This window comes from Muscardinus avellanarius (genome assembly GCF_963383645.1).
Source record: "Muscardinus avellanarius genome assembly, chromosome: 4".
In the NCBI taxonomy this organism is placed as follows: domain Eukaryota; kingdom Metazoa; phylum Chordata; class Mammalia; order Rodentia; family Gliridae; genus Muscardinus; species Muscardinus avellanarius.
In genome coordinates, this window is record NC_137789.1 from 129,320,691 (window position 1) to 129,340,693 (window position 20,003).

The following is a 20,003-nucleotide window of genomic DNA, read 5'->3' on the forward strand; positions in this document are numbered from 1 at the left end:
TTTGTGGAGCCCCCCAATGTCCAGGAGGTTAACACTCTGGGGATACTTCCAGTCATATTTGTCAAAACTGGCTGCAAAACTCCCATTCCACGTTCTTTCTTTTTTTTGGGGGGGTAGTAACCAGGGATTGAGCCCAGGGGGATTCTTTTTTTTATTATTTTTATGTGGAACATATTGAAAATGGCATATATTCAGACTATGCTTGGTACCCTCTCCCCCTTCCCCTTCCTCCACTCCCAACAATCAGTATTCAGGTTAACCATGCTATATTTATATTTGTATACAATTCGGATGTAACTCCTTCATTAATAAACCTCAGCCTTCTTCCTCTCCTCTCCTTCCATTCTAGCTTTGATGAGGTTTCCCCTCCATTATCTGGAGTCCCTCTGGTATCACTAATACTCCCTAGTTTGAGCATATTAGAGAAAACATAAGTCCCTTTTCTTTCTGTGCTTGGCTGATCTCACTTAACATAATGTTATCCAGGTCTTTCCATCTTCTTGCAAATGACATGATTTTGTTCTTTTTTTATAGCTGAGTAGAATTCCATTGTGTGTATTTCCCATAATTTTGCAATCCATTCATCTGTGGATGGAGACCTAGTTGGTTCCATATTTTGGCTATTATGAATTGTTCTGCTATGAACATAGGTATGCATATGTTATTGTAGTTCTCTGTTTTCAACCCCTTTGGAAAGATACGCAGGAGTGGTATAGCCAGATCATATGGTGGATCCATTCCCAGTTTTCTAAGGAATCTCCACACTGATCTCCATAGCAGCTCAACTAGTTTGCACTCCCACCAACAGTGTAAAAGAGTTCCTTTCCCCACATCCTTGCCAGCATTTGTTGTTATTTGAGTTCTTTATGCTTGCCACTCTGATTGGGGTTAGATAGAATCTCAGTGTAGTTTTGATTTGCATCTCCCTGATGAGCCCAGGGGAATTCTATCTCAGATCTTCAGCCCTTTTTATTTCCTATTTTGTTTTATTTATTTATTTATTTATTTATTTATTTATTTATTTATTTATTGGTAGTACTGGAGTTCCTGGAAGCCCTTCTACATCTGGGCTACACTCCCAGACCTATTTTTTTTTTTAATTTTTGGAAACGGGGTCTCCTAAGCCAGTGCGGCTGGCTTCGAACCTGCGTGATTCTCCCGTCTCCGTCTCCCAAGCATGGGGATTACATGCGTGCACCACCACGCCCGGCTATTTATTTATTTATTTATTTTGGTGGTACTGGAGATGGAACCCTTCTACCTCTGGGCTACACTCCCAGACCTATTTTATATTTTTTACTTGGAAACTTGCCCAGGCAGCAGTTGGCCTCAACTGCCAGCCACTAGAGTGAATAGGCCTCCAGGGAATCCAGGGTCTCTTAAGCCAGCAAGGCTGGCTTCAAACCTGCATGATCCTCCTGTCTCCACCTCCCAAGCGCAGGGATTACAAGTGTGCACCGCCACGCCCGGCTTATTTCCTATTTTGAAACATGGTCTTTCTAGGTTGCCGAGGCTGGCCTCAAACCTATGATCCTCCAGTGTCAGCCTCCCAAGAACTGGGATTGCAGATGTGTGCCACCAGTCCCAGACTCACATTTTCTTCTAACAAGGTGATTTTGAGGTCACTCCCATTGGACGTGGGTCTATGTTCCCTCCCCTTGACCTTGGTAGAAGTGACAACTTGTGACCCTGAAGCAAGCCCATCAAAGGCACAGTGTCTTCTTGCACCTGGTTCTCTTGGACCCACTCGGCATTGAGCTGCCATGCTGTGAGGAAGCCCAACTAGCCCTCCCGGAGAGGCCATGTGCAGGTGCTCTTTCCAACAGTCCAATAGAGGGCCCAGGCAGCAGTCGGCCTCAACTGCCAGCCACTAGAGTGAATAGGCCTCCAGGAGATCCAGCCCCAGGTTGGTGAGTCACCCCAGCCTGCGAGTCTTCCCGGCTGAGGCTCAAACACGGTGAGACAACCACAAGCGCCACCACTGTGCCTTTTCCAAGTCCCTAATCCACAGAATCGCAGGTGTAATGACACGGTGGTGGTTCTACACTGCTGATTGAGGAAGAGAAACTGGAGCAAAAGAGTGGGAGCCGTTGGATAATGCTGCGGCCTCTTATCCTTTGGGCAGAGAATTATGGGAAGCATTCCGAAAGCTTCTCAAAGGTCTCGGTGGGTTAGAATCCTCTCACTTGAAGCAGCTACCTCAACTCCACTCTCTTCCCTGCCTCTCCCTGCTCTTTCACCCTCGCTTCTTGGGATCACCTTCCAAACACACTTGTCTATACACTAAGTCCTACTTAAGGCCTGGTTTCCGAGGAATCCAAGTAGAGCTAGCCTCATATCAACCCCACAAGGCAGGCATTTTGGGTCCTAACTTCATTTTGCAGCTAGAGAGAGACTGAGGCACAGAAAGGTGAAATGACTTGCTTAGAGCCACAGAGAAGCAAGCAGACTTTGTGGTTAGAATCCAGCCAAAGAACTCTGGATGAGGAGAGGAAGCAGGAGAAGGCCTCCCAAACTTTGCTTTCGAAGACATGGGGGTAGGGAGGATGACCCGTGGTTTATTGTACAGTTCACAGCTGTACTGATGGTATCAAAGGAAAAAAAAAAAAAAAACAAAATAGCAAACTCTAGACCAGAAGACAAGAGAATGTACCCTCAAAGCTTAATATCCCTTGTCAGTCCACGCCAGAAGGGCTCCACAGGTTCACCCCCACTCTACAATCTTATGACTTAAAAATCATCCCCCTTTATGACATCAAGTAGATTGTCAATTTGCAAATTTAAAATTCATAGCTTAGGAGCATAAAAGGTCAGCATGAAGGTATTCTTTAAATAAGTGTCTAGACAATGTGTTTTAAAGGACCTGAGGATATGTTAGGCCCTGTTGTAAGCACCTCAGTCTATCAGGAATCATCTCCACTAACAAATGAGGACATAACAAAACAGGAAAATACCAAGTCTGGCTCAAGATCATGAAGCTTGTAATGACAGAGCATATGGCAACATTACAAATGGTGAAAATAAAGTTGAAAGGTGATGAAATGGTAAATGGGAATGTTGTAGATGGTAAAGCTCAGCTTCTGAAAAGCTGGGCTGGACCCAAAGGCCCCAACACCATAGCACATCGGCTGGGAAGGAGCCAGGGGCTCGAGCACAAGCGCCTGTTAGCTGTGAAGTGGGCTGAGGCAAGATGCCTGGCGTGGACCAAGAGAAGAGCCTTCCAGACCTGTTGGCTTTTCTTCCTAACAAATTTAACATCTGCATTCTACAGCGAGGGAACTGAGGCCCAGAGACTAGGAGACTTGGCCAAAATAACACTGCTACCCAGAGATGAGGATTGCACTCGTGATCCAGAGCAGAATGGAGACCCACACTGGAGAAGAGACAGGTAGAAAGCTCCAAGACAGGTCCTAGGAGGAGAGCTTCTGGCTAAAGAAGGGGACAGGGATAGGATAGGATAGGGCTTCCCCTAAAGGTTCACTGTAAATATGCACCCAAGAAGTGAAGTTTCTCCAGCATGTCCCTTCCCTAGCCTTCAGTCCCTCTGTCGGCTTCCAGATGGCTGTTCCCTAGGTCCATAACAGACAGAAATGCCCCCCCCCCCCGCCCCGTCCCCCTTGCCATTGCCCTCTTCTGGCCACTCTTAGCATCAGCACAGCCCTGGAGAGGCCAATGGATCCAAGGATAGCTGTGGAGGATGCAAAGCTGGCTGAACCATACTCCAGGACCCTCTACATTTTATCCCTGCCGTCCTGCCCTGTCTTGTCTGCAAAGAGTCATGGGGCATGCAAGCCTCTGATTATCCAGGATCCTTTCCAAAACTACAGGAAAAAAAGGAGGCTCCACCAGGCAAGCCTGCCTTGGGGCTATCCTGCAAGGTCGAGGCCAGGCTGGGAAGCTCTCGCAGACCCAGACCTGGGTCTCTTTTACTCCGGGATGTGCAGTACCCAGTTCAACACCCAATATACTGGAAGGTGCTCAGTCCATTCCTGAGCAGACTGATTTCTTCTCCACACCAGCTGCCTCTCAGAGACACCAACTCCTATTGACAGAGCTCAGGACCTGACAGGTGCAGCCAGTGGCCAGGCCACTCCCATCCCCTCCTCCCAGCCTCCCTGCCCAGGGCCAGGCCACCAGGGAAACCTCCATTGGGGAGTGCTACCCTCTGATATCCTCTTGAATGACCCAGGAGCCAACTCTTCTACCACCTTTCCAACTCAAAAGCCCTAAGAGAAATGGCAATAGGTGGACATTTTGCAGGAATCATCCCTGTGGTAAAACCAGGCTCCTCATGCCAGGTTTGATTTTCAATCTTCATTGGATTCTCGGGTCTCACAAATTCTCTGGGTCCTCCAGCCTCTAGGGAACTTCTTTCTGACATCCTCCAGTTTTGACCCAGCCTACACCTCAGGCACTACACTAACATTAAAAATACCTACAATATCATCATCCTTATTCTTCTGGCAGAGAATGTTCGCATAAATCATCTGAGCCCTTCTATTTACTCCCCAATGTGGAGATGAGGAAACCTAGGCTGGTGGCGGTCCCCAAGGCACGGGGGCACAGACCTGGCGGGCCACCGCGCCTGGAAGAAGCACCCTGCCCCTCTAAGAGTGGGGGCCGCGCTCTGCCTCTCTCTGCTCACCTCTGCTGGCCGCTAAGACACAGGCCGGACCAGGCTCAGAGGTAAACCCCACCCACCGTCCGGGCCTAAGCCAGGAGCGGCTGTCCTTGGTGTCCAGATCTCCAGGAGAGGAGTGCACCCCTCTGCTCCAGCAGGGAAGTCTCGGTCAGCTCTCTGGAACCCGAGCGTGGTCCCTTTGGGGCTGACGCCGCAGGGATCCCCCTCGGAAGCCCCTCCACTGGGGCCCTCGGCGGGTTGGTAGCTGGGCGTGTCTCCGTGTGCGTCTCCCTTTCCTGACCGGATTAGAACACCTGCCGTCTTCCATCTCCATCCGCGGAGGGCGACCCCAGGGCCCAGACGACGCAGAGGAGGACAGGGGAGTGTGCCGCAGCTAGAGTCCTGCGCGTTCAGCCTGGGCGACCCTTTCCTTCTGCCTGCTGTGAAGCGTTTCTGTCTTTCTTATTAAAATCTTTCTTCCCAAAAGATCTTGGGAAACTTTGAGCGAAACTTACAAATGCGGTGAAATCGGAGCCAGCCACTCCATCAGAGCCCGGGAGCGCCGCGCCCAGCCCGGCTCCTCCGCTCCGGTCCAGCGCGCCCGGCGGCGGCCGTGCTGACCACCGTGCTGACCACGGGTATGACCATGGGGCTGGCCACTGTGCTTAACACCTGGCTGATCATCGAGCTGACCACTGTGCTGACCAGCGGGCTAACCACCAAGCTGACCACCGGGCTGGCCACGGGGCTGACCACTGTGCTGACCACCGGGCTGATCACTGTGCTGACCACCGGGCTGACCACGGGGCTGACAGGAGCCCCGGGTCCCCGCCCCGCCTCACCCTGGGAACGCTCCGCGCCGGGACCCGGGCGCCCCGGGCTCCGGGTGGCGTGTCAGCCGTGCCTCGGTGGGATTGTTTCCCCGGGGAGCCGCGGGCACCTCCGCGGAGGGGAGGGAGACCCGCCCCTTGGACCGCAGCTCCGGCTCGCCCACCACTCATTTGCATTTCAAAGGCAAACTTCTGCCGGACTTGCCCGGAGGCGGCGGCACCTACCGGCTTTGCACGGGTCGTGGTAAAGCTCCAGCTGCTGCTCCGCGCCCTCCGGAGCCGAAGAGTGGGGGGCGACGTCCGGCTCCCCGAGCCCCCGGGCGCCGCGGGGCAGCGGCCACAGCAGCAGCAGCAGCAGCGGCGGCGGCAGCAGCGGCACCGGGGCCCCGAGCGCAGTCGCCCCGGGCATGGTGTCTCGGGTGGGCGAGGGTCGGGGGTCGGGGGCCGGGCTGGGCGGCTACGCGCGGCTGCGGGGCATGGCTGCGCGGAGCCCGAGCGTGCACCCCGCCGCCCTCCAGCGAGTGCCCGGCGGCCCGGGCTGCGGCGGCGGCGGCGGCGGTGGGAGCAGTGGCCGCTCCTCCCTCTCCACCAGGGCTGGACCGCGCGGCCCTCGCCCAGGGCCCCGGACAGCCAATCAGCCGGGCGCCCGCGGCGAGGCCCCTCCTCCTCCCGGCACCTCGCAACTTCGGAGGAAGCGAGAGAGGTGAGATGCCCAGGGCGAGGCCGGGCCGCCGAGCGAGCGACCACCCGGCTGAAGGCGCATCTGGACAGGCGCCGCCTCGGGCTTCGGCCTCCCCTGCTCCTGAAGCCCGAGCCTGGGCTTCCCACCTCGTTTTATTCTCGAAACTCACTTTACAACTCCAGGATGCACACACGTGGATGGAGGCAGAATCAGGACCAGGTGGTCCGCATCCCTGTCAACTTGCGCAGACTGTCAGCTTTGGGCAGACCGCTTCTCTACAGAGAATGTCTCTCGAATCTCTCTCAGGGCAGGGGGAAAAAATTAAGGATTTTCTGACTTCTTCCCACATCTCCTCTTAACTATGAATGGTTCTGGATGCGGCACCCACCCAAATAATGTAGTGGCTGGTGGCATCAATGAAGAACATTTTAAGATGACAGCGTTCCCCTCTATGTGCCCCTAACCTTTAGTCAAGCAGTCTAAGATGCTTCCCTTGGGCAAAAAGATAGACAAATGAGTAGCTGGACGAGCTTTTTATGTTAAATTATAGGCATGTTTTATTGAATAAGTCCTCACCATTAACTTGATGGAATAAAAATGACCAATTCCTGAAATCTTAGGGTGTTTTTTTTTTTTTTTGCCAGTGAAAAACATATGCCCAGATAATTTAGGAGAATAATCAAAGCTATTTGAAATTCATTCAAAGATCTTTTTACACAAGCAAAATTGCCCTAATCATGAACATCAATGTGCGTGTGTGCAGATTTTTTGCATCACACCCAGCAGAATTTTCTTTTCCAGTAGAAAAATGGATTGAACTTTTAGGGTTTCACATGGTTTTACAGCCACGTGTGACAAAATAGTTAACAGGAGACCCAGAGCTGGGCTTGACACTGGCCTCTGAATTTCTTATGGTCACCCATCTCATCTATTAAAATAGGATAACCATTCCTTCGGACTGGGAAAGGTTAAGTTAACCGCTGGAAGGGAGAAACAAGACACGTGGTCCTTGCTCGTAACAGAGATGTGCAGTTGCCTCTCGTGTATCTGAGTTTTCTTCACATGGGCACATGTAAGCTAGAGACAGGTTGGACAAGATCTGCTTGGGAACTGGTCAGCTGGAAGGGGGACACCACCAAATGGCAGGGAAGGCCAAGTGGCCACTCAACAGGCAATAGGGATAGGAGGAGGTCGAATGGCATTTCTGCCTGAATGTGGGAAGGAGTCAAACCCAACGCCATAGTGCTCTGCGTTCACCCCCGTGAAGGTCACCACCTGTCAGTAAGACAAGTCCACAAAGCCAACATCTAAAAAGCCTAACAAACTTCTGTGACACTTGCAGTTCTCCAGATGGCACTCGGCAAACAGCCAACTGGCCTCCTCATTAACAGGGAGTTCCTCTGAAAAATAGACATTAGAGGCCACCTCGTGTGCATGCGTTGAGGCAGTGAGCTTTTATTGCCTCTAAACCCCACCTGGTAAGTAGCTGCCAGGTCTTTTCATCAAAATCCTTTGTCCAAATGTGGCAGACTCGTGCTCCTGGGTGAACAAGCTTACAGTTTTATATCAGAAAGGCTGGGATGCTATTCTGCCCACCAACCAACAAATAGCAACAAAATATTTGGATTATTAGGTTAAACAGGAATACATGAGCAGAGATGGTCAATATTTTTCTCAGCAGTTCTGTAGCTCCTGATTTCACTTACCACTTTTATAGTAAACACTAATGTAGGTTCAAATAATCTTTAAAATATATCTTTTAAATCCATGAAAAAACTGGGAAATTTAGAATAAAAGCTTCTATGATCTGAAGCTACTCGACTTAGTTCCACTTTACATTCCTAATTATTCTTGGATTTTCTTTCCTTGGCTAGAGGTGCCCTGTCCAGTTTGTTCCATTTATACCCTTAGATTCTTTGCAGCTGGCTCAGACCCCTTCAAGTCTACTGAGCGATCCTAACCCTCCCACCTAGGCCACCTCCTCCTTTTCCCTATCCACACCACTACACATCATCAGAGTCTCCTCCCACTCAGGGAGAACCTCCAGAATAAAGGGGACTCTTCTCTACTGGCTCATCCCTTACTTTACAAAGCTGACCAGTGAGAAGGTACTTGGCTTTCTTTGGAGAAGATAATTAAAATATTTAATATTGGTACACTTTTCAGCAGCTGCTTAAAACCCTCCACAGATCTAAAGCCTTTCTCCTGACTCTCCAAGAGGGCATACCAGGCCTTCCTTTCATCTCTCCAGCACTCGCTCTGGCCACCACCACCTATGCTCCACTCTCGCTGGAGTAAACACCCACGGACATCCCACCAGGCCTTGCTGTTTCCTACCACCATGTCTGCCTGGGATACCAACAGCCATAGATCCTGCATCCTCACACCAGCAACCACACCAAGGACACTTCCCTCCCCAGCACATCTGCCCTACCCTGGCCTCTAACTGTGGCAGACCTCTGGGACCAACTTCACCCCAGAACACTACTCTCTATAGTTCTCTCTTCCCTTCACTGGCCCTCATGATTAAGTCCTGTAATCTTAATGGCTCAAAATGCACCATGAGTAACTGTAAAACTGACCAGTTACAATGAATTATACTAATAGCCAGCCTCAGCAACTTAGTGAGACTGTTTCAAAATAAAAGAATAAAATAAAATAGGGCTGGGGGTATAGCTCCAAAGCAGAATACCTCTGGGTTCATTCCCCAGTACCAAACACCACCACCACCACCACCACCAATAATAAATAATAAAAATAAATAAAAATAAAAGAATTATACAAAATTCTTTAAATGGTTTGTAGACTCATTGAAATTTCTACATGTAGGCCTATTCCCTCTTTTTCTAATGTTAAATTTTAAATGCAGTTTAATAATTCTCTGAAATGGAAAAGATGACTACATAACAGGCTCTTTTTTAACCTTTAGTTTTCCAACCAGACAAAATGTATCCACTGAAGAGATCAGAACCAATCCAATTGTGTACTAACAAACCTTCTTCTTAGTTAAGAATTGCCCAGCTCAGGTGTTGACTGAGGCAGGTAGTAAAATTACGAGAAAAGAACCAAAAGGTTGATTAGAATCTTAAGAATCAGTTTTTAAAAGCCAAGCACTATGCCAGGCATGGTGGCACACGCTTGTAATCCCCATGCTTGGGAGGTTGAGACAGGAGGATCGTGCAGGTTCGAAGCCAGCTTAGCTACTTAGTGAGGCTCTCAGCAACCTAGTGAGACATGTTTCCATATAAAATAGGTCTGGAGCCGGGCGTGATGGCGCACGCTTGTAATCCCCATGCTTGGGAGGCGGAGATAGGAGGATCACGCAGTTTGAAGCCAGCTGCCCTGGTTTAAGAGACCCTGTTTCCAAATAAAAATATAAAAAATAGGTCTGGGGCCGGGCGTGGTGGCACATGCTTGTAATCCCCGCGCTTGGGAGGCAGAGACAGGAGGATCACGCTGGTTCGGAGCCAGCCTTTCTGGCTTAAGAGACCCTGTTTCCACATAAAAAGGTAAAAAAAATAGGCCTGGGAGTGTGGCCTGTGGGAGTATATCCCAGAGGTAGAAGGGCTTCCAGGAACCCCAGTACCACCAAAATAGGTCTGGAGTATAGCTTGGGAGGTAAAAAGCCTCTGGATTCCACCTCCAGTATCACACACACACAACGGCACTGTGGCACACACCAGTAAGTAATCCCAGTACTTCTGAGACTAGAGATGGGATCGCAGGTTCAAGGCCAGCACACTGTAGCTTAGCGAGACCCTATTTCTAAAGTGTGGGTATTGCCTAGAGGTAGAATGACCCTGCATTGTTCAATCCAAGTACCCTCCACCCCCACCCTATACACACAAAGGAAACACAAAAATAGTTAAAAATGGAGATGGAAAAAAAAGTACAAATAGCCCTGAAGAAATCACAAATTTCACTGTAGCACAATAACCCCCTTCATTTGTATAGAGCACTGATATTCAGTGTGACTTTACAAGCACCATCTGCTCCCCGGCTGAAGAGGTGATCCCTCCATTTTAGTTACAGCAACCAAGTCAACACGATCCCATTCTTTATAACTTTTGGACTAATATCAAGAGCTCCTTCAGCTGCCTTAATTCATCTATTTTTACCAGCTTCACAGGATGGTTGAGAAGGTACACGTGAAACTACTTTAAAAAAGTAGTAAGAAGCCGGACATGGTGGCGCACTCTTATAATCCCAGCATCTGGGAGGCTGAGATAGGCGGATCAAGGTTTGTGGCCAGCCTCAGCCACTTAGTGAGGTCATTTGTAATTCAGTGAGACTCTGTTTCAAAATAAAGAATAAAAAACAGGGCTGGGGGTGTGGCTCAGAGGTAGAATGCCCTTGGGTTCAATCCCCAGCATCCCCCCCATAGATAAGTAGTAGACAGCGGTAATACATCACCACTGTAAGGAGACAGTGGTAATACGTCAATAAAGAGACAGGATAGGTGTTTGTGTACGTGTGAGGAGGGGTCAAATATAGGATTCAAAGCTTGTATCTAAAGTAAAGTGAATGGTAATAAAAGATCATTTAAAAAGGACAAACCTAGCTGGGCGTGGTAGCGCACGCTTGTAATCCCAGCATTCGGGAGGCCGAGACCCAGAGGATCGCGGTTCACGGACAGCCTCAGCTACTTAGTGAGGCCCCCTGCAACTCAGTGAGACCCGGTTTCAAAATAAAGAATAAAAAGTAGGGCAGGAGGTGTAGCTCGGAGGTCAAATGCCCCTGGGTTCCATCCCCAAACCCGCAAAAAAAAAAAAAAGGACAAACCTTACTGTACCATTTTTTCACCTTTTCTGTACATTATATTTTTCTCCAAAATATAAACTGGGTGCATGTGTGTGTGGTGAATTACATCCTACATTTTGAATCTTTCATTAGAACATGGCCATATTCACTAGTTTATATACTCTACCATGGCTGATTTGTGCTACAACAGATGCTGTATGGCCCTCAGTGCCAAAATTACCTACATACAATCTGGCCCTGGACAATTGCTTTTTTAGCTGTAGAAAGCTACTAGTAATCTTTTCACACCCATGCCAGTAAGTCAGATCTCCCTTACACTTTGTTCACCTGTTTCAAAAAGGAATGAAATAAAGCATCCAAGGTAAGTACATTTAACTTTTTATTACTTTTTAAAAATCCAACTTCAGATAAATTAACAGACTAGATTAGAACCTCAGTTGTACTTGATACATTATATACTGGATTTCTATTACTAAAAAGCCAGTTGGAATATGGCCTACACAAACCAAGGGTGCATACAAAATGGAAGTGATCATCGGGCAGTTGACTGTTTCTTTCCAATTCTGTAGATTGTCCGTGCTCTGTGGGGATTTATAGGCTCACGTTTAATACAGATGAAAAGCCCAAGTGGGACTGCTTTTCCAAGAATGCTTTCTTGTCCTTCAAATTCCTTATTTTTTTCTTCCTTGCCTTAAGTTCTTACTTAGTAATGTTCATAACTTTCAAATGACCTAAATTGATGAACTGGCATAAACACACACTATGTTTGGTCAACTATTACACGCCTAGTTCATCAATACTTCATTATAAGTGGCTTTCACAATAGTTTCTCGGCTGCCATTCCCTAACAGTGAAATAAGATCTTGGTATTATTTTTGTTTTTGTGTATTTCTACCTATAGCTCCAATAAGAATATCAAATCATGTACCTTTTGGGAAATGCCATAGGAAACTAGTTATTCCTCATACAGAATTTAAGTCTTCCAAAATTTCTACACGTATATGTTAACTTTCTGATCTACCCTATCTGTAATTCTAGCCTCTTTCTGTATTCACTTCAAAACAATCTTCCTAAATCCCTACTTCTTTAACATCTTAATTGCTAAAACATAGCTTCCTAACTACAGAACTTTACTGAAGATATAAAACATATATCACTACTCCTACTTGTTGTATGTTCAAGTGAGTCAAGAGAATGAAGCACAATGACACACGGAAATCTAAACATAAAGCCCAGATGGAGCTGCAGTGTATAGGTTTTTACAAGTATGCCTTTCCCACCTAGGGTTCGTATACAAAAGCCCTTCGGCAAATAGCTTTTCCTGAACAAATTACATTGTAAATACGATTATTCACTTTTTAACATTTGTAAAAACTCAGAAAGTTTTAAAATAACATTTATTTGTGAGACATTTGGCATATGGTGGTTAGTAAACATTTAAAAAACAAAAGCTTTATCAAAATGAATACAATTTGTGGATAAACCCTAAATAAAGTGGCTTTGGAATTTGCAGCAAACCACCTTTATAAAGAGGTCTAACCACTCTCAGTGGAAAACACCCAAGCATACCATCCACTAGGTTGAGATCACCACAATATAATGAATTCTAAGACTATGGGGTTTGATTTATGGGTAAGCCCAGTATAATCTAGTAGCTCAACATGATTTGCTAAAGAATGCTCGACCATCCCTCCAGCCATCACAGTTCTACTTTATCCTACTTTTGGACTAGGATATATGTATAACCATGTCGACCACTTATGTCATTAATTTCAAGAGAAGCATGCTAAAGATACACAAAGTTTATCCTTAATTTTTTATAGCATTCAAAGTCAGTTGATGGTTGAGCAAATAATGTTGGCAATTGAAAGATATGGAATAGAAAAACCTTACTCTTCAATTAACTTAAATAATATTCTCTTTTACAACCCAGAGCCAGGGAACTTAACCATTGTGAACTACATCTTCAAGATATTTATTTATCCCTTCTGTGAAACCAAAGACCAATACAAATCCTTTTCTAAATTATTTTCAAGGTGATTTATATTAGTTTTAATGTTCTTAATGTATATGAAAATCAGAAAATTATTTTTCAGATTCCAAAGAGCTTTAAATACAGCTCAACTTACTAGAAAGAGGCAGTGCATCAGAAAGCAGCTAAACCACATTCTTAAACAAAAATTCTAAAACAAAAAGACCCCAAATCTTACTTGCAAGATTCAAATTATGATAAAATGCATTTGGTTAAGACAAATAGTTTTCTCTCCAATTTACACTCTTATGTTAAAAAGTTCCAGGATAAAAGCAGTTAAATATTGACTTTTTGTTTCTTATAAGATCATAAAGGCAGGTAAGAAGAAAGAGGAAGTAGAGAAGCCAGTGGAACATACTTCCTCTCACATTCTGGCTTGGGAAAGATCTACCTACAGCTTCTGATCACACTTCTGTTTGTTCACATCAACCACACTTAAGTGGTAAGAAATCAAACTTTACTAGTATAGGCCTAATATGCCACAATACAGGATATGGAGTCCATCGCTTTATACAAAGTTTGTAATGAAAATATCTAATGTAATTATTAATGGCATGAGTGTCACATTTAAGTTTAATGCAGCTGATTTGAGTCTCTCTAAAAATACCAATATACAGTATTATTTTAGGTGGTCATTTGCATAGCAAACTTAGAAATTCAATGGTTCTAGGAAAACTCCACATTATAGATAGTTCCAGAAAAATGTATTCAAAACTAAATCCACTTCTCTTAGAAAACTGTAACCTTTATCTGTTCACCCAATAGTAAGCCAACCATTTATATCCCATCCCACTTTACAAAGTACAACAAAATGAACAGATTTTGTGCCACAATTTCATTCAAAGGGTTTGTCATTCACTTCAGGATTGTATGGTATAATCTAGATGTAGGAAAGTGGGGACTCTAAAGTGTGGGTCCTCTATCTGAAAGGCATATTTTATAACATATTAAAAAATAACCAGCACTCAGTAATAATGCCTTTTGAATAGATATCGTCAAATTGCAAACACATGTATTTCCACAAAACAATTTGGTCAGGAAATTTTATTTGAACATTCTAAAGCAGTAATACTTTAGATGTTACTTAAGTGTCCCAGACAGGATTAACAAAAGTAAATGTTTCTAAATTACAAATTTAGCTCCTATAGGAGTCTCAGAAAAGAAACAGGAAAAAAAAACAAAAAACAAAAAAAAAACCTCCCCAAAGAAGTATGACACACACATTTTGAAGAAACCCCAATGTTTCATGCAATGGTAGGCAAGATGTAAAAAGCCACCCAAATCCACACATTTCTACACCAATCATCATCAGAAAAAAGTACTCCGTAGTCAATCTGTACATCCAAATGCATCTGGGAATCTACACCTACATTACATTATTTAATGTTATATACATTTATTACCCACCCCCTTGTTTTTAATAATTTCTTATGTAAAGCCTTCATTCAAACCCCAAAAAAGATGTAAAAGTAATTTGGGGGGAAAAAGATAATCACATTCAGTTAAAATGTAGTTTATCTAAATCTCAAAATGTTTAATAAAAACAAATATCTTCTCCATTTAACACTTTGCTTTCTAACTGTACAGTAAGTTGCATTGTAGAGTACACCCCTATCTTCAGACTGTACCTTCTTTGGATGGAATTAAGATGTAACTGGGTAATTTTAAGATAAATACATGGGAAGCTGGTCCAACTAAGATGACAGATATATTACATGCAGAATTTAATATCTTTTAAATTCTCTTTAAAGAAAAAAAAGGATGCAGCTGACTTGGAAAAAAAGAAAACACCTAAAACAGGTAAAAAAAAGAACCTAGATTTAATATATAAAAATGTCCCACAATAGATCAACGATGGCAGTAAAAATAAGAGAAAAAAAGTCATCTTTCTGGAACATCATTTTTCAGTAATGTAGAAACACTAAGTGCCAGGAAGATTTCTATCCGTATAATTTTATCATCCAAGTTTCTCTCTATTTATTTTATTGGAACAAATGCTTTAAATAAACTATTTGTCCTCTTCACTGAAGAGAGCTGGTCTATTTCATCTTTAATGAGCTAGTTTTTGGGAAGATTAGCCATGTACTGTAGTAACGCCTACTGCATAAAATCCAAGCATTTGCTGTGAACAGTTGGAGAAAGCAGTCAGTAAGAACCTAGGATCAATGGAAATAGATGTTACTTTAAGCCATCCATGAAAAAGAGACCCACAAAGTACCCAGAGTTAAGCCCAAATCTCTTCTTGCGCTTTTTTTCTTTCTTCTTCTTTTTTCTTCCTTCCTTTTTTTTTTTTTTTCCTGTGCAAGTTCCACCCTATGAAAGAGAAACTGATCCGAAGGTTCAAGTTTTCTTGGGTCTCTAGTCAATTTTCACATTAGTATAGATTTTTCGGACAAAGGCACTTGTTCCCATGTAACCAATTGCTCCTGTAAAAATAAAATATGATGTTTTGAAATACATGTAGCTCAGTATCCATCATTTACAAACACAAAATGCTGTCTGTTCTGGAAAGTTGTGTTTTTTCCCTCCAAAATAATGTCATTCTGTTAGCATTCATTCCTTTTAACTTATTAAGTTGTATCATTTGCTTTGCAATCTACTATAGTATCTGCTTCAGATCAAAGAGTAATTATAACTTATACAATCAGTAACTATGAAATTAAAATGCAGTCTCTTAGCAGGACATGGTGGCACATGCTTGTAATTCTAGTACTTGGGAGGTTAAGACAGGAGGATCCCAGGTTCACAGACAGCCTCAGCTATTTAGTGAGGCCTTCCACAACTTAGTGAGACCCTGTTTCAAAATAAAGAGTAAAAAAAAAAATAGGGATAGAGGTATAGCTCAGAAGTAGGATGCCCCTAGGTTAAATCCCCAGTACTGCAGAAAAAAAGAAAAAAAAAAAAAAAAGGAAAACAAAACAGTCTTTAAAAAAAGAATAGTTTGAGATAGGCATGGTGGCGCACGCTTGTGCTTGGGAGGCGGAGACAGGAGGATCGCACAGGTTTCTCGAAGCCAGCGGCGCTGGCCTAAGAGACCCTGTTTCCAAATAAAAATATATTTTTTTTTTTAAAAAAAAAGGTCTGGGAGTGTAGCCCGGAAGTAGAAGGGCTTCCAGGAACCCCAGTACCACCACACACACAAAAGCTTTATAATGAAAAAAATTTGTTAAATGAAAAAACATACCTTATTTAAGTATATTATTTTCTAAGTCATTTGAGCAATATCAAAACACGTTCCTAAAACCTTACAGGCAAGTCAGTAAGAAGTGATGAGGGGCACTCTCAGAGAGAGGACCAGGGCCCAATGGCTACTGCAGCTAGAGAAGAGGCACTTTCTGACATCTTTTATGTGTTTAAGTTATTAAAAGTTGTGTGTCTGGTAGAAAGGATGATGTATTTGAGGGAATGGATAGGTAAGTACATTAGGAGCTCTGTGATGTTACTTTTGAATTATGAGCCTCAATCAAGGCTCAAAACTCCAGAAAGCAGCAATATGTGTCTGTCACTAATGAATTGTTTATTCCTCTGTCTAAAAAGAGTACCTGGCACATGAAAAGGTACTCAGTAAGTATTTGGTGCATGAGTGAAGAGTGGACAGGATAGTTCCTCACTACAAATACCCGGGGCTATCTAGAATAAGATCATTGGTCACTGAACTGTCAGACAAAATTCTCCTTTGGTTTTAGGAATTTAACACTTAGCCCACTATTTCTAAATCTTCCATGAGTTTACGGTGTGCATGCGCATGTGTGTACACACACACACACACACACACACACACACACACACACACACACACACACCTGCATTACTGGTCACTTTTTTTTTTTTTTTTGGTGGTACTGGGGTTCCTGGAAGCCCTTCTACCTCCAGGCTACACTCCCAGACCTATTTTTATATTATTATTTAGAAACAGGGTCTCTTAAGCCAGTACGGCTGGCTTCGAACCCGCGTGATCATCCTGTCTCCGCCTCCCAAGTGCAGGGATTACAAGCATGTGCCACCACACCTGGCTACTGGTCACTTTTGAATCAACTTTTATTCATCTAACTGGTGAATGAAAGGAAAGAAACAAACCATGTAGCCTCCTTTTCCTAAGTGAACGGTACCTCAAAGTTATCAATGGGCTGATGAAAGGAAAGTACTCCTTATAGAAATATCCCAGTTAATAAATACAAAAGGAATAATAAAATTAAAACATATAACCACTAATGAACTATTTCAACTAGGCAATAATGGTCAGTGGCTGCTAATCTCACAAGGAGAAAGAACCAGACAATATGTGCCTCCTGATGAAAGTTTACAAACCACTGATAAGTATTATTAGACGAGCACTGAGTATGACGAAGGCTGCAGCTCTATTCATTTACAGGAAGCACGGGGTGGGGGGAAGCATATGTGGAAACATTCAATGACGCCTTGGGGATATAATTAGAGGTACAACTAGAGTGTGAAAAACTCAATACAATTTTTTTGTTTTGTTTTAAAAATAAATAGCAAGAGAAAGGAAAAAAGAACATCTCCAGATTAGAAAAGCCTTAAGAGACAATTTAACCAAGCAATAAATAGGCCTTAACTGGATTTTTATGCAAACAAACAGTATTAAAAGAAGTAGGGACAGGTAGAGTAAGTCTGAATACTCATTGAATATTTTAACCTATTAAGGAATTACATTTGTCTTTTAGAAAGGATATATACTGAAATACTTGCAGTTCAAATGACAAAATCTGAGATTAAGGTCAGAATAAAAAAGGGGGGTAAAACAGGAGCATAAATAAAACAGGACTGGCCATAAGTCAATAATTACTGATATTGTGTGTTGGATATATAGGGTCTCAACACACACATACATAAACACACACCCACACACTACCCCACACATACACCATTGCCCTCTTCTTGTATATATTTGAAAATTTCCCATAATTAAATATTAAAATATAAAAAGTCTCTACCAAAATGACAAAGTAAACCTTTTTTAAATTATTTTTGCAATGGCATTTCTTTTATAATATGAAATGACATTAAGTTTTAAGATATAGGTAATTCATGAGCCGGGCATGGTGGCGCACACTTGTAATCTCAGCGCTTGGGAGGCTGAGACAGGAGGATCACACAGGTTCGAAGCCAGCCTCAGCTACTTAGTGAGACTCTCTGCAACTTAGTGAGACCCTGTTTCCAAAAAGTATTAAAAAGGGGACTTCCGGGAAGACGGCGACCGAGAAAAGCGGGGCTTAAGAGCCCCGCTAACAACCAATCTCCATTACCACAAAATCAGCGCCTTTCTTAGCCAGAAAACACCATCACCAGAGAAACAAAAAAAATCACCAGGCTCCAGAGAGAAAGCGGACTGAGAACAGAGCTCAGAGCCACAGAGGAGATACACCGGCTTCACGCCCGAGGACGCGGCAGCAGCGCTTTACTGCCGGCGTCAGCGGCGAATTCACCGGACGGCTACAGCAAGCCGAGGTGAGCCGCTGCGGAACAGTCAGGCGGGATTTCTCGCCGCAGGTAAAATCTAAAGCTCCCAGTGGCTGAGCTCAGCACACGCTGCAGGGATTCAGAGTGGAACTCAAAACCAAGAAGAAATACGCCAGCCTCACGGCCAAGGGCGTAGCAACAGCGCCATATTGCCACCGGCAGCAGCAGCAGCGAATCCACCGAGTCCAGTACAGCTACATCTGCGTACTCAAGAACAGTGAGTCAAATTGCGGGCCACAGAGGAGAAATCCCAGTACTGTACTCCCTGGGACTTGACCCAGTGGGGGAGTGGCGGTGGCAGAGATATCACAACATAGGAGAACGTGCAACCTGGCACCCCCCACAGTCTAAAGCAGCCTCTATCGACTCTCTGGGTCGGAGACTCTGTGATACAACCCAGTAAAGGAGTAGTGGGGTCTGAGATACTACTGACTCAAGATCCAGAACACCTTAAGTGAAGTCATAGTGACCCAAGGGAAGAACCCAGAGAAGGCACAAACTTCCGAAATCATGGGAAAGAGGAATAACACTGGAGCAATGAATGCCCACAACCCCACAACATCAGAACCCGATAAAACAGAAAATCAGAGATTTCTAGAAGATCAAATCAGGAAAATAACTGTAGAAATAATAGAGGTGCTTCGAAAAGAACTCAGAGAGAGCCAAAAAGAGATAAAGGATGCAATTAATGAAGTAAAGGACTCAATTCAAAGCACAAACATCCGATTAGACCACATGGAGAACAGAATCTCGCTCTTAGAAGATAATCATTCAAAAAATGAACGCATAGTTTCTAATCTAAAAAAAAAAATCCAACAGCAGGAATCTGATATTGAAGAAATATAGGCCCATTTTAAGAGAGCTAACCTAAGAATAATTGGAAGAGAGGAGGGAAAAGAAAGTGAAACCAAAGGGATCAACAATCTCTTCAAGGAAGTAATAGCAGAAAATTTTCCAAACATAGAGCAAGAGGTTGATACACAGGTCCAGGAAACTTATAGAACTCCCTTTAGACAGGATCGGAGAAGAGGATCCCCACGCCACATAATTGTCAAAATGACCAATGTGGAAGCCAAGCAGAGAATCTTAAAGGCAACAAAAACAAAGGGCCAAGTGACATTCAGAGGCAAGCCAATTAGAATCACTCCAGACTTCCCAAACCAAGTCATGAGAGCCAGAAGGGCTTGGAGTAACATATTCCAAACTCTGAAAGAAAATAACTTTCAGCCAAAAATTTCCTACCCAGCAAAACTTTCTATCAAATTAGATGGGGAAATAAGAAGCTTCCACGACAAACAGAAACTGAAGGAATTTATGTCTTCAAAACCAGCGCTAGAGAAAATACTCAAAGAGATTAACTACAAAGAAGAAATAGGTAACACACACCAGAACCAGAGAAACAAGATTTTCCTTCCAACAGACAACTAAGATTGTTTATCTGTGGAGATTCATTATTTATGTTAGTCTTTTACCTATCTCTAAATTGTATTGTTTGCCTTTACTGTTGTTAATTTTTAGGATGTCTAGTTGGAATATTAATATACCTTCAGATATAGCATTTGGAAATATTTTATCCCATTCTATTAGTAACTTTTA

The 20,003-nt window shown here is 43.9% G+C and overlaps 2 protein-coding genes across 2 annotated transcripts in view; both read right to left on the bottom strand.

The window, feature by feature from the left end:
- The window catches only part of TLL2 (tolloid like 2), a gene marked incomplete at its 5' end in the record, with an annotated part of 130,478 nt that extends 124,618 nt beyond the window's left edge, over positions 1-5,860 (bottom strand). Inside the window, one exon of the mRNA XM_080693686.1 lies at positions 5,677-5,860. Coding sequence (XP_080549812.1) covers positions 5,677-5,860 — 184 coding nt within the window. The remainder of the gene's footprint in view (positions 1-5,676) is intronic.
- Positions 5,861-15,284: 9,424 nt separating this feature from the next.
- Positions 15,285-20,003, bottom strand: part of TM9SF3 (transmembrane 9 superfamily member 3) — a gene marked incomplete at both ends in the record, with an annotated part of 77,077 nt that continues 72,358 nt past the window's right edge. Inside the window, one exon of the mRNA XM_080693597.1 lies at positions 15,285-15,352. Coding sequence (XP_080549723.1) covers positions 15,285-15,352 — 68 coding nt within the window. The remainder of the gene's footprint in view (positions 15,353-20,003) is intronic.